Raw genomic sequence first — 11,568 nt, 5'->3', positions numbered from 1 at the left:
CAGTTATGGGTCCTCTGGCTAAGGAAGCTCCACCCTCTGGCAAAATACTACAGGGACTGTTGGAGGAGTGGCAGAGCCTGGAGTGATGTGTGAGGGGCCACACCTGGACCACAGGCCCCTTCAAGCACACTCAGCTCCCCTAGATCCCAGGGCAGAGTGGATCCACCGGGGGTCAGACACTCCGAGAACCCACAGGACCATGCCCACCCCCTTGGGGCTCCAGACACTGCTCACAGCATCTTCAATGCACTTTAATTAGCATCCATCATCACAGGCGTGCTCTGTGGCACAATGTCAGGATGGGCACGTCCGTGGACTTTGTGCTTCCAATGGGTATGAAAAAATAAAATATATAATATTCAGCTTTATAAATTCCCCCCCTTCCCACCACATCACTTACTTTCTCTGTAAAATAAATTACAATCTGTGGTGCAGCCTGGAGCCACTAGGCCAACATTGGCCAAATGACATCCAATGTCCTCAGGAGTTCTGGGGGACAGAGTCAGGGGGGACTATAGGATGCTCACAGGAACCAACATGGATCAGAAATGGGAGGAACATCGAGGAACGGGGGAGCCTTATAGTGGGCAGGACAGGAATCCCCTCAAACACACTAAGTGGACAGAAAGGCTACAAATGAACTTTTGGCACCAGATGAGAAGAGTGGACTTGAACCAACCTAGTGACAAGTCCATCAAAGTGTGTGTTTGGTCTGGGGGAGAGGGGGCAGACAGGAAGGATGGCAGCTGTCACTGCCCCTCTGTACTCCTGGGTCCTCTACATAGGGCCAGCTGCTTCCCCCCACACTGGCACATGCTCAAGACATAAAGGTTACAGGATACAGGGCGGGAAGGGTGGGGGGTCCTTCTGCAGACCATGTTCCCTGCACAGCACGTGCATGATGGGCAGCAGGGATGCTGTGCACGTACAGGACACTGCCAGGCACACAGTCACGAAAGGGGACAGACAGAAGGCATACATGGGACACCAAAGATCAAGACAGCAAGGGCAGGGCTGGGCTTCATGAGCATTTACAGGGGGTTGTGGGGAGAGAAGCTCACTGGCTTCAATCCACTCCCGGCAGGAAGCCAGCTGCTGACCCACTTGAGTCTGGGGACTTCCTCCCAAAGGAAGGTGGCACTGACAACCCCGCCCCCAACAAAACCCAAAATGCTGGGAAGGAAAGACTGAGCCGGTGGCCAAGGCTATCACCCAGCCTCAGTGTTAAGTTCCCACAATGAACTTTGGGGTCCCACTCTGGGGTGAGAGGTTTCACAGTTTTTAACAAGAGAGGGGGTGGCCTGAACACCTCCACCCCCACCAGGACTGACTGAGCCTGGCCTTCGGGGACCTTGGGGTGGCTACAAGTCCAGGAGACGCTCCTCACATGTCTCCACGGGCCACTTGGAAGCCCCCCCAAACACATGGACATTGTTGTCCACCCAGGGGATGACGTTGCCTGGCATGTTGGTGGAGCAGTTGGCAATGTTGATGATTTCTTGGGCACGCAGGACTCGGTCCCAGATGTTGAACTGGCTGAGCTCCCCCACAAATGCTTGTGTGGCATCGAACCTGCCCCCCACGGTGTCCTGGGAAATGGAAACAGGGCATCCTCCTTAGGGCAGGCTCACCACAAGCTCTTAATTCTCCAGGGAGGGGGGAGGGGTGGCCAGGCCTGACACTTCCTTGACTTCTCAGACAGATCTCCCCAAATCACCCATCTCCTACAGGGGAAACTGAGGCTGGAGAGACATATGCCCAAAGCTAGGACTACACTTGGCTCTCCTGACTCCAGATGCCTCTTAGAAGAAATAATGGATAACTCCATGCCCCCTCCTACCCCTCCCTATGTCCATCTTTCCATCTTCAAACTTCAAACATAGGTTGACTTTGGTTCACACCTGCCAGCCACCATCCTGCCTCCTCACCTTGGTGCAAGTGTCTCATGGAAGTTTCCCTGTTCTCACCTCTCCCCACTGGCTGAGCAGCTCAGAACTTTCCTAGCCAGCCCTCAACTAGGTACCAGGGTCAAGACCATGAGCAAGTAGCTTCTAGACAATTCCTGATCCAGCATCCCTGCACTAGGCAGGGCCAACACTCAGAAGGCGAGGGCAGATGCCCTCCTGCCCTCCCGTGTCAGAATATTTTGGAACCCTCCATACCAGTCCTCTGGGAAGGCTGCCAGGAGCCATGGGGGAGCAGGGAGAGGGGGGTCCAGTGTGGGGATGGCCCGTAGGTCACCCGATTTTGGGCCAGTGCCCCCCCAGACACGTACCTGCTCCTGCCCGAGGATGAGCACGCCCCCGGGCTTGATGGGGTGCCAGGGTGCCAGGTTCTCCCCGGTGCCCAGTTTCTCTCCATCCTGGAAGGCTTCCCACAGGCCGTCCCTTGTCGTCCAGGTCACGCAGATGTGGTGCCACTTGCCGTCACTGACAAACAGGGGCAGCTGTGCGACCTGGGGCCAACACAAGCGGGTGAGGATCTCACGGGCTCCCAGGGACCGGAAGCCATAGACTTCCCGGGGCCGGAAGTGGAAGTGGGTAGGACTTGGGCTACCTGGGAGCTCCAGGTTCACCAGGCCGGACTCGAGTCCTAGGCTGACTTCTTTTAGAAATATCAGACAGACCGCAGATCATGTGACCCCAGGTCAGCCGCGGCCCCCCCCCCCCCGCCCCCAACCTTCTGAGGGGTGGGGCACGTGCGTGTGTCCATGCACACACGCATGCAGCCTGCACACAGGAAAGGCCCCTGACCTTGGGCGACACCTGGCATCCATGGTTGTAAGTGCTGGTCCCCTAGCAACTGCAGCCTCTCTCCCAGGAATTAGGTGTTTACCAGAAGCCAAGTGCAGAGGGAAACAAGGCTCTGGGTCCTGCTGCTCCCTCAGGTTCCCAAGTGAAACAAAGTCCACCCAGGAGAGATCAGATTGGGGGCGGGGGAGAGGGTGGGCTCTCCCCTCTTGCTAATAAAGGCCTGGGCAGCAGTCACGTGATCACTATCAACCTGAGGTTGACTGTGCCCAGTGTGACTTTACAAGAGAAGCTTGGTTTGGCCTTCCCTATCCTGTCTCCCTCCCTCCCTCCCTCCTTTCCTTCCTTCCTTCCTTCCTTCCTTCCTTCCTTCCTTCCTTCCTTCTTCCTTTCCTTTTCCTTCCTTCCTTTCCCACCCCCCTTTTTAAAAAAATAATGTCTCACTATATAGCTCAGATTGTCTTCAAACTATTGCTCCTCCTATGTCAGCTACCCCAGTGCTGAGATGACAAGTGTGAACCACCACACTCAGCTAGAAAGAAAGTTTTGGAGTGAGGACTTTTGGAGGGTCTCAGCACTAAGCTTTCAAGGAGACTATACTCCTGAATACCTGTTAAAAAGGGGAACCCATTCTGGAACAGTAGAAGTTCAGGGAAAAGAGTGGTGTTTGCCACAGCAGGCAGGAGTTGACTTTGAAGGTAAAAGGGAGACTGTGTCAGTGCATATTACTGTGCTGTGTTAGTGTTTGTGTGTGTGTGGTGTGTATGTGTGTGTGTGTGTGTGTTTTGGTCAGTTGTGCAGCTTGAACTCTGGGCTGTCCCTGGGTTCTTCAGCTCAAGCTGACTGCTCTACTACTTGAGCCACAGCACCACTTCTGGTTTTCTAGTGGTTAATTGGAGGTAAGAGTCTCACAAACTTTCCTGCCTAGGCTGGCTTTGAACCATGATCCTCAGATCTCAGCCTCCTGAGTAGCTAGGATTATAGGCGTGAGTCACTGGTGCCCAGTTGTGCTGTATTTTTATTTTGGTGGCGGTTACACAGCTCCATGCATTTGTGAAAACTGGTGACAACCTACACTAAACTTCAGGCTGAGCCTGGTGGTGGTGCATGCCTGTAATCTCAGCAATTGGGAGGAGGATTAGGAGGCCAGCCTGGGCCACATAGCCAAGATTCTGTCTCAAAAATAAATAAATAAATTAATTAATTAATTTCACTATACATAAATTACATCTCAACACACCTGACTCCTCAGGAAAGATGTACCCAGAAGCTTCTTACACACACACTTGCACACATCCTTGGGCACTCCCTGTGCAACAGGCAATGCATCCTGTCCTGGCTGTCTCCTGCCTCACTTCCCGCCCCAGGACCTGGACCCTCTGCTGCCTCTGGGCCAGGCTCACACAGAGCTTGGAGCTCCGGGGCCTGCAGCTGACCCCATCCCAACCCCCTGCCCAGGGTGGGCCCGGCTCAGGGCACTGTTGTCCCTGCCATGTGGATGCCAGCTCCACACACAATGCGGGGAGGGGCTGCGGTGCGGTCCAGGCCGGTCAGGTGCTGACCTCGTGGCAGCCCCTACTTCCACAGGAGGGCCTCACCTTGTCGTTAATGAGCAGCTCGATGGGGTTGTTACCCCACTCAATCAGCACGATCTCATTGGCCTGCCCAGGCACGGCATAGGAGAACGGGGTGCCGATGCCCGGCGAGGCGCTGGACCGCAGCCACAGGCAGATGGTGAAGGCGTACAGCTCGGGCAGCGTCTTCTTGATCTTCCCGTACAGGTAGTTGGTGCGGAGAGGGAGGGACACCTTGAAGGCGTCCGGAGACTTGAATGCACTGTTGCCTGCAGAAGATGGGGGGAAAGAGGTGTCTGGTGTGTTTGGCCCATCTTCCAACCTGGTCTGCAAAGACTCACCAAGACCCCTATCTAAGACACACCCCAGAGGGACCGAAGTACTGTTTCAAGTGCTAAATCCCAGCAAACGAAGAGGCAGCTCTGCCTTCCAGAAGCTTCTATTTTGTTGGACATTAGCAGATAAAGGGAAGCAGGGTTAGCAGGGATTCCTACTGCGAAAGGAGTTGTGGGGGAGTGGAGGACCCATTGGATGGGGTGAAGAATGGAGATGAAAACCCCAGGTACCAGTAAGGAGGTGGGTGGTGAGGAGAAAAGAAATAATCTGTGGGCGATGCAGCGGTTCCATTGAGTAAGATGGAAAAAGAAGTCTCTTTCAATCCAGAAGAAGGCCAGATGTGGTGGTACATGCCTGTGATCCCAGCTACTCAGGAGGCTGAGATAGGAGGACTGAAGTTCAAGGCCAGTCCAGGCAACAAGTTATGGAAACCCCCATCTCAACAATCAAGCTGGACATGGTGGTACCCTATGTCAGAGGCCCCCAGGCAAAAAATTCAAGACTATTATCTGAAAAGCAACCTAGAGTTAAAAGGTCTAAGGCCTCTGCCCTCACCTGCCTCCTCCTCCTCCCAGGCTTGAAAGACCTGGGCAGGCCAAAGTAAAAGCAGAGACCTTCCCTACCCTTCCACCCATTAGGACGAGCAGAGTGTTTCACAGCTGTAATCCCAGCTACTTGGGAGGTGGAGACAGGAGGAGGTGTGCTGGCACCAACAGTAAACCGAGCTATTTAGGAAGCCGAGATCGAAGCTCAAAGTCTAATGCGGGGGGGGGCGGGGGAGAGATAAAGCTGAGGATGCTATTTGAACAGAAAACTAAAAGTCAAAAAAGTGGGGATGAGGTTTGAATGGTAGAGCACCTGCCCGCCAGAGCAAGGCTCAGAGTTCAAACCCAAGAAAGAACAGAAAGGAAGGAAAAGAAGGGAAGGAAAGAGGAGAGGAGAGGAGGGGAGGGGAGAGGAGAGGAGATAGAGAGGAGGGAGAGAGGAAAGGGAAAGGGAAAAGAAAGGAAAGGAAGAACCAGAAACCCCTCCCCAGCCTTACAGGTTGCACAAATGAGGTGCCTAGGCCAAAGTAACGAGGTGACTTGCACAAGGTCATGCAGCTAATGGACAACAGAGCAGGACAGAGGTCCCTCCTGCCCCTGCTTGCCTGCAGCCAGCCCCTAAGGCTCAGCCTCCAAGTAGCAAATGGCCCTGTTCTTAATGAAGACATCATTACCTAATAAAGAGAGATGGCGTCCACACCTGCAGGTGGGCAGGTTTGCCAATTTAATAAGGCTCAGTGTTGATAATATTGTTAGCGTGGTGACAACAGATAGGTTTAATGAGAGCTGGGATGGAAGGGGCAGCCAAGTGAGCCACACCCCGAAAACCAAAGGCTTTTATTTCAAGAAAACAGCTTGGAGGTTCAGAGGAAACTCAGTTAAAACCAATTAAGGAATTAAAAGGCCTGACCAATAAATCAGAAACTGTGGGTGGCAGAGGAGCCTAAGGAAGGGGGGGAGGGTGGCTGGGGACAGGAAGGAGAGGGAAAAAGAGAGGAAGAGGGAAGTGGGAGGAGGGAAGAGGAAATCTAGTCTCTTCAGCTTTCAGGATTTCAACAGCCCTTTAGCCCAGCCCTGGCCAGGCTGAGACACCACAACCCCCCCACCCCAACTTGCTGCATGGCTGAGGCTGATCTCGGGACTCAGGTGGATGCTTCTAGGAATATGGTAGGTTTCCCACTCATTTGCATACAGGTGTGTGTGTGTGTGTGTGTGTGTGTGTGTGTGTGTGTATACTAGGCACTTGACATCCCTCCCCACACAGAAAAGCCCTAGGCAGCAAATGGCCACTGTGCCCACAGGCTCAGCTGGCACAGAGTAGGTGCAGCCCAGGAAGAACCCCAGGGGTTCTCATGCTAGGGTCAAAGGGTAGACCCCCTCCTGGACTCTGGGCCAGAGCAGCTGAAGGCATGCCAGCCACCAAGCATAGTACAACCCAAACCTGCTCCTGCCTGCTCTCAGACTTTTATCTTCCTATGACTCCCTTGTAGCTGGGATTACAGACATGCACCACCACACACAGCTTGCTTTCTCTTTCTCTTTCTCTCTTTCTCTCTTTCTCTCTTTCTCTCTCTCTCTCTCTCTCTCTCTCTCTCTCTCTCTCTCTCTCTCTCTCTCTCTCCTCTCATCATTCTCTCTCCCTTCCTTCCCTCCCCTCTCTCTTTGTTGGTACTGGAGATAGAACTCATGGCCTGGCATTTACTAGGTAGACATTCTACCAATTAAGCCCAACAGGTTATTTCTTGAGGTGGGGGAGGGGCTTCACTAACGTTTTGCCCAGACTGGCCTTCATCCTCTTCATCTTTTTTTTTTTTTTGCCAGTCCTGAGGCTTCAACTCAGGGCCTGAGTACTGTTACTCTTCTTCTTCTTCTTCTTCATCTTCTCCTTCTCCTCCTCCTCCTCCTCCTCCTCCTCCTCCTCCTTCTGTCGTGGGCCTGAGCTTTGGGCCTGGGCGCTGTCCCTCAGCTCTTCATCTCAAGGCTAGCACTCTACCACTTGAGCCACAGCACCACTTCCAGCTTTTTCTGCTTATGTGGTGCTAAGGAATCGAACCCAGGGCCTCATGCATGCAAGGCAAGCGCTCTACCACTGAGCCACCTTCCCAGCCCTTCACCCTCCCTCTTCAATCTCCACTTCCAGAGTTGCTGGGATTATAAGCATGAGACACCATGTCCATTTTAAATTGTTGAGACAGATAACTGCCCCGCCCCCCCCCACTCTCCCTCACACTCCCCCCCCCCACCCCGCCCTGCTTCAAACTTCCTGTCCACCTCTCAAGTAGCCATGATTATGTCGTGAGCCACTGGGCATGATCCTTAAGTCAGTATGACTTTTCTTAGTGTGTCTCCTAGCAACACTGCTGTTAGCCCAGGTGAGGCACATAGCCCTTGGTGCCTCAGTGGCCCCAGCAGAGCCCTCCCTCCACCCCTTCGAAGACAGTTAATTGGTAAATGCAGCATGCCGACACTATGGCTGAGTGTCCCCACTGTCCACTCTGGGGAGGCTGGCGGCAGGATCCACTCTTACCTGTGCTCCACGCGTCCTTCCCCCTGTCAGGTGACACAGGCCTCTGTGGCCCTGGCTGTGGCCTTAGGGAGGCTCTGCCAGCTAAAACGAGTCTCCTGATATCTCCCTGCCCCCAGAGGAGGGAGGAAAGTTCCAGAAACAGAAGCATCTGAGCCACATGGGCAGCCACACTCACCCTGTTCTATGGAGGGCAAGGGTGGAGACCCATGATGGGGGTGGGGATGTGTATCCCATGTCCTTCTCCATCAGGGCCTCCTTGGCCGCTCCAGAGGACATGCTGCTAACAACTGATGAAACTCTTAGAAATTACCTTGTGGGCCTGGTATGTGTGAGGTTAGAATCGCTGGTACCGTAATCTGAAGTATCTAGAGTATCTGTTGTGTGTGTGTGTGTGTGTGTGTGTGTATGTGTGTGTGTGTGTGTGTGTGTGTGTGTGTGTGTGTGTGGTGTATGCACATGCCATGGAGCTTGAACCCAAGGCCTGCCACCCACTCTTGCTTGGCTTTTTCACTTAAAGCTAACACTCTACCATTTGAATCACAGCTCCAGGCTTTTTTGTGTTTTTTTTTGGGGGGGTGCTTTTTGTTTTTGTTTTTTTTGCTGGTTAATTGGAAGAGAAGGGTCTCTCAGATTTGTCTTCCCAGGTCTGGCTTCGAATTGCAGTCCTCAGATCTCAGCCTTCTGAATAGCTAGGGTTTCAGGAATTCGCCCCCAGTGCCTAGTCTTATCTAGGCATCTGACCTCTCTGCACCCCGGGGAAGAAACTTAATAACCAGGAAAGGCAAGGGGGAGGCAGTCACAGCACCTAGGGCAAGGGTGAGTGAAGGGAGGGAGAGCAGGACGCCTGGGAGGGGGGGCCCGGGTGTCAGGTCACATCAGGCTGTTAAGCCACACCCCCATCCCAGGTCCTGGGCTCTCCCAAGGGGTGATGGGGAGGGTGGAGTCCTGCTGGGACGGGGCTTTGTCAGTCAAGATCTTTTCATAAACATCCCCCAAGTATTGGAATCCAGGCCACTCCCACAGAGAGACAGACATGCAGGGCAGGTGCAGGTAGGGTAGGGTAGAGTAGTGCAGGGCAAGTAGGGCAGGGCCCACACGTACCTCGCTCCAGCTCGCTCACCCGGTGCAGAAGCGCGTTCAGCGTGCTCTCTGTTCTCTGCCGGTGAGCAGATGTCTCGTTGTGCAGCAGCGACTTCTCGTCCTCCAGCTCGGCCACCTTGCGGAGCAGCTGCCGCTCCAGCTCCCCCAGCCGCCGCTGGAGCACTTCGCGCACGTCGCTGGGCAGGCCGGCGGTAGACACGTTGGTATGGAGCTGGTGCTGGGGGGGGGGGGGGGACACAGAAACAGTGACCTCCGCCCCTCCTAATCTCTGAGCTCAGGTGACCCCACCGCATGAGAAACTTCCAGACCCAAAGGGGAACATTGGCATCGATGCTTTTTGACGGGGAGGGGGTGGGGCGAGAAGGATTTCAAAGCCGGGCAAGAATGACTTGGCTGCACTAGTTGAAATTTGTGAATCTCTTTTTTTGCCCTATTTAAAAATAAAAAGCTCCGCTTTTCCCTTCTTACTAAAAAAGTCTCCATTTTAACCAACCTGTATGTAATTCTAGGTCAGATAAAGACCGAAACACCGAGGATTTTTTTTTTCTTTACAGCGTGAGTCAATGGTACTCAAGGGTGGACAGCTTTTATCTAGAAAGGAAGAACGGTCTCCCCTAGCTGCGGACTGGCACAAAGATAACTCTGCTCGCAGAGAAATTACTGGAAAAGGGACAGCATAAAACAGGACAGGTTTTTTAGCCTTTTCCTCCTAATTATTTTCCCATTCCTCCCTGGCTCTTGACCCCCAGCGTTCCAAATAATAAACTGCAAAAAAAGGAGAGCCCTCCCTCTCCCCACTACCCCACCCCATTCACTACGGGAAGGCTTCAGATTCAGTGGCCCATCTGATTCACATCTGGTACTGGGGTGGGGAACAATGTTAGTTGTTAGTAACAGCGGCACAGAACTGGAAAATACTGTACTCACACCCAGCGAGCCCCAAGAAACCCTCCAATATCTCAGCAGCGATCACCACTGCCTGTACTTTTCTTGAAACATACTTCTGCATCTAGTTATTTTTTTGGAGGGGGGGGCGGGCAACTGGACAGGAAATTCCGCGCCTCATCCACAGAGAGATGGAAAAGTTCAGATGAAAATGTCTGGAGGATTTTTCTTCGTCAGAGTTCCCAACAGCACACAGCTGGGGGTGGGGGGTGGGTGGAGGGGAGGACACAGGGGAGGGCTCCCCTTCCAAGACGCCGGGCCACGGTGCAGCTAGCTTAAAGAGGCATCGTCGAAATGAACGTGAGGTTAGCTTGGGTGCGAAATCTGGGGTCACCGGTGACCCCCTTTCTGCTCGGGCCCCCGACCCCACTGACAAAGGACCACACAAGCCCAGCGGGAGCGGGCCTCTGGGCACGGCGCGCAGGGCTGGGCGCGCGGGCCACCGAACTCGGCTCGTGCACACTGGGGGAAGATTTTTTTTTTCTTCTTCCAGAAAATGAGTAAGAGGCTGCCAGATCACTGAGTATTTTGCGTCCAACTTGGTTTCCTATCCTAAGGACTCGGGGCGGGGAGGTGGGGAGGGCGGCGGAGCGGGGGGTGGGGGGGCGGAGGCGGGTGGAGAGCCAGGGCTTTGGGGAAGTTCACCACAATCTATCCAAAAGCGCAAAAGTAAAAGGTGAGATTTAACCCTTTCCAGCCGAGGAGGGCGGGTAGGATGGGGTGCGATGCAAACAAGGTCCAGAGCAGGACTGGGACTCTTCCCTGGCACCCCTAAATTGAGCTCACCCTGCGGGCGATCGCGCCCGTCCAGGTGGGTCCGTCCCCCCCCCCACTCCTTCTCCCCGTCCCCGTTCCTCCGGCGCGGCGCTACCTCCAGGCTCTCCAGCCGGTCCTTGAGCGTCTGCAGCGAGCGGCCGAGCTGCTCCACGACGTGGCCGGGGTCCCGCGGCAGGTCGCCCATGGTGTCCTTGCCCGAGCCCCGCGCCCGGCCGCCCGCCAGCCCCTCGCAGCGCGCCAGCTTGCCCGTCAGCTCGCGGATGGCCTCGCGCTGGGCGCCCAGCGTCTCCTTCTGCTGCACCACGGTCTCTCGCAGCTGCAGCACGGCCGCCCGCAGCTCCTCCTCGGGGCTCAGCGCGCCGCCCTGCATGGGCATCGCGGGCAGCGGGCAGCCGGGCCGCGCCGCCTCCGGGGGCAGCGCGGTGCACACGAAGCGGCTGCCGGGCACCGGGTTGTCCTGCGCCCCGGTGACCACGACCAGCGCTACGCCGGCGGCCAGCAGCGCCCACATCTCGCCGCCGCTCGGCTCACCGCAGCCTGGATGGGCGCCGTCTGAGCACCGTCGGGGCGCACGGGGACGAGGGCACTCGGGGAACCAGCGCCACCCCCGGCCGCCCAGCCGCACCCTCTGCCTGGCGCGGCGCACTAGCCTCGGCTCTGCCCGTGCGCCCTTTCTTAAGTGGAGGGGGCGTGGTCTGAGGCAGGTGGGGCGCGCGCCGAGATCTCTGATTGGTCCGTCCCGGTGCGCGTCACGAGGAGGGCGTGGCGGAGGCGTTTCTCACGGCTCTCGGGGCCGCTGGGCGAGCGCGTGGGAAGGAGCCTCAGACACGAGCACCCGGCCGCCGAGGCGCCCCGAAAGCGAGGACTGGGTTCAAAACAGCCTTTGTGCCCTGGAAAGCGCCTGCGGGGTGGCTGAGGACTTCCGGCACGGAAAGGAAAACCCTGAGGGCGGCGTCACCCCACTTTCCAAAAAGAACCACCACCGTGCCACCACCCCCGGCGGAATTCGAACC

General features: G+C 55.5%; 1 protein-coding gene across 1 annotated transcript; it reads right to left on the bottom strand.

Moving 5' to 3' along the window:
- Positions 1–233: 233 nt before the first annotated feature.
- Nptx2 (neuronal pentraxin 2) lies at positions 234–11,182 on the bottom strand. Its single transcript, XM_070033542.1, has 5 exons — positions 10,650–11,182; positions 8,834–9,050; positions 4,349–4,593; positions 2,276–2,455; positions 234–1,589 (listed from the first exon to the last, which is right to left on the bottom strand). The coding sequence occupies exons 1-5, from the start codon at positions 11,064–11,066 to the stop codon at positions 1,362–1,364; spliced, it is 1,287 nt and encodes a 428-aa protein (XP_069889643.1). The 5' UTR covers positions 11,067–11,182; the 3' UTR covers positions 234–1,361.
- Between the last annotated feature and the right edge of the window lie 386 nt (positions 11,183–11,568).

This window comes from Dipodomys merriami, unplaced genomic scaffold (assembly GCF_024711535.1).
Source record: "Dipodomys merriami isolate MVZ:Mamm:240054 unplaced genomic scaffold, mDipMer1.0.p SCAF_22, whole genome shotgun sequence".
Classification (NCBI taxonomy): Eukaryota; Metazoa; Chordata; class Mammalia; order Rodentia; family Heteromyidae; genus Dipodomys; species Dipodomys merriami.
The sequence above is the reverse complement of the archived record's forward strand: the minus strand, read 5'-3'. Positions and strand labels throughout refer to the sequence as shown.

Excerpts from the sequence above, each read along its gene's own strand:
- Nptx2 (XM_070033542.1), bottom strand. The coding sequence starts at position 11,066 with ATGTGGGCGCTGCTGGCCGCCGGCGTAGCGCTGGTCGTGGTCACCGGG. Across the intron at positions 4,594-8,833 it reads GGTGAGCGAGCTGGAGCGAG|GCAACAGTGCATTCAAGTCT; the intron begins GTACGTGTGGGC and ends CATCTTCTGCAG. Across the intron at positions 1,590-2,275 it reads TCATCCTCGGGCAGGAGCAG|GACACCGTGGGGGGCAGGTT; the intron begins GTACGTGTCTGG and ends TCCATTTCCCAG.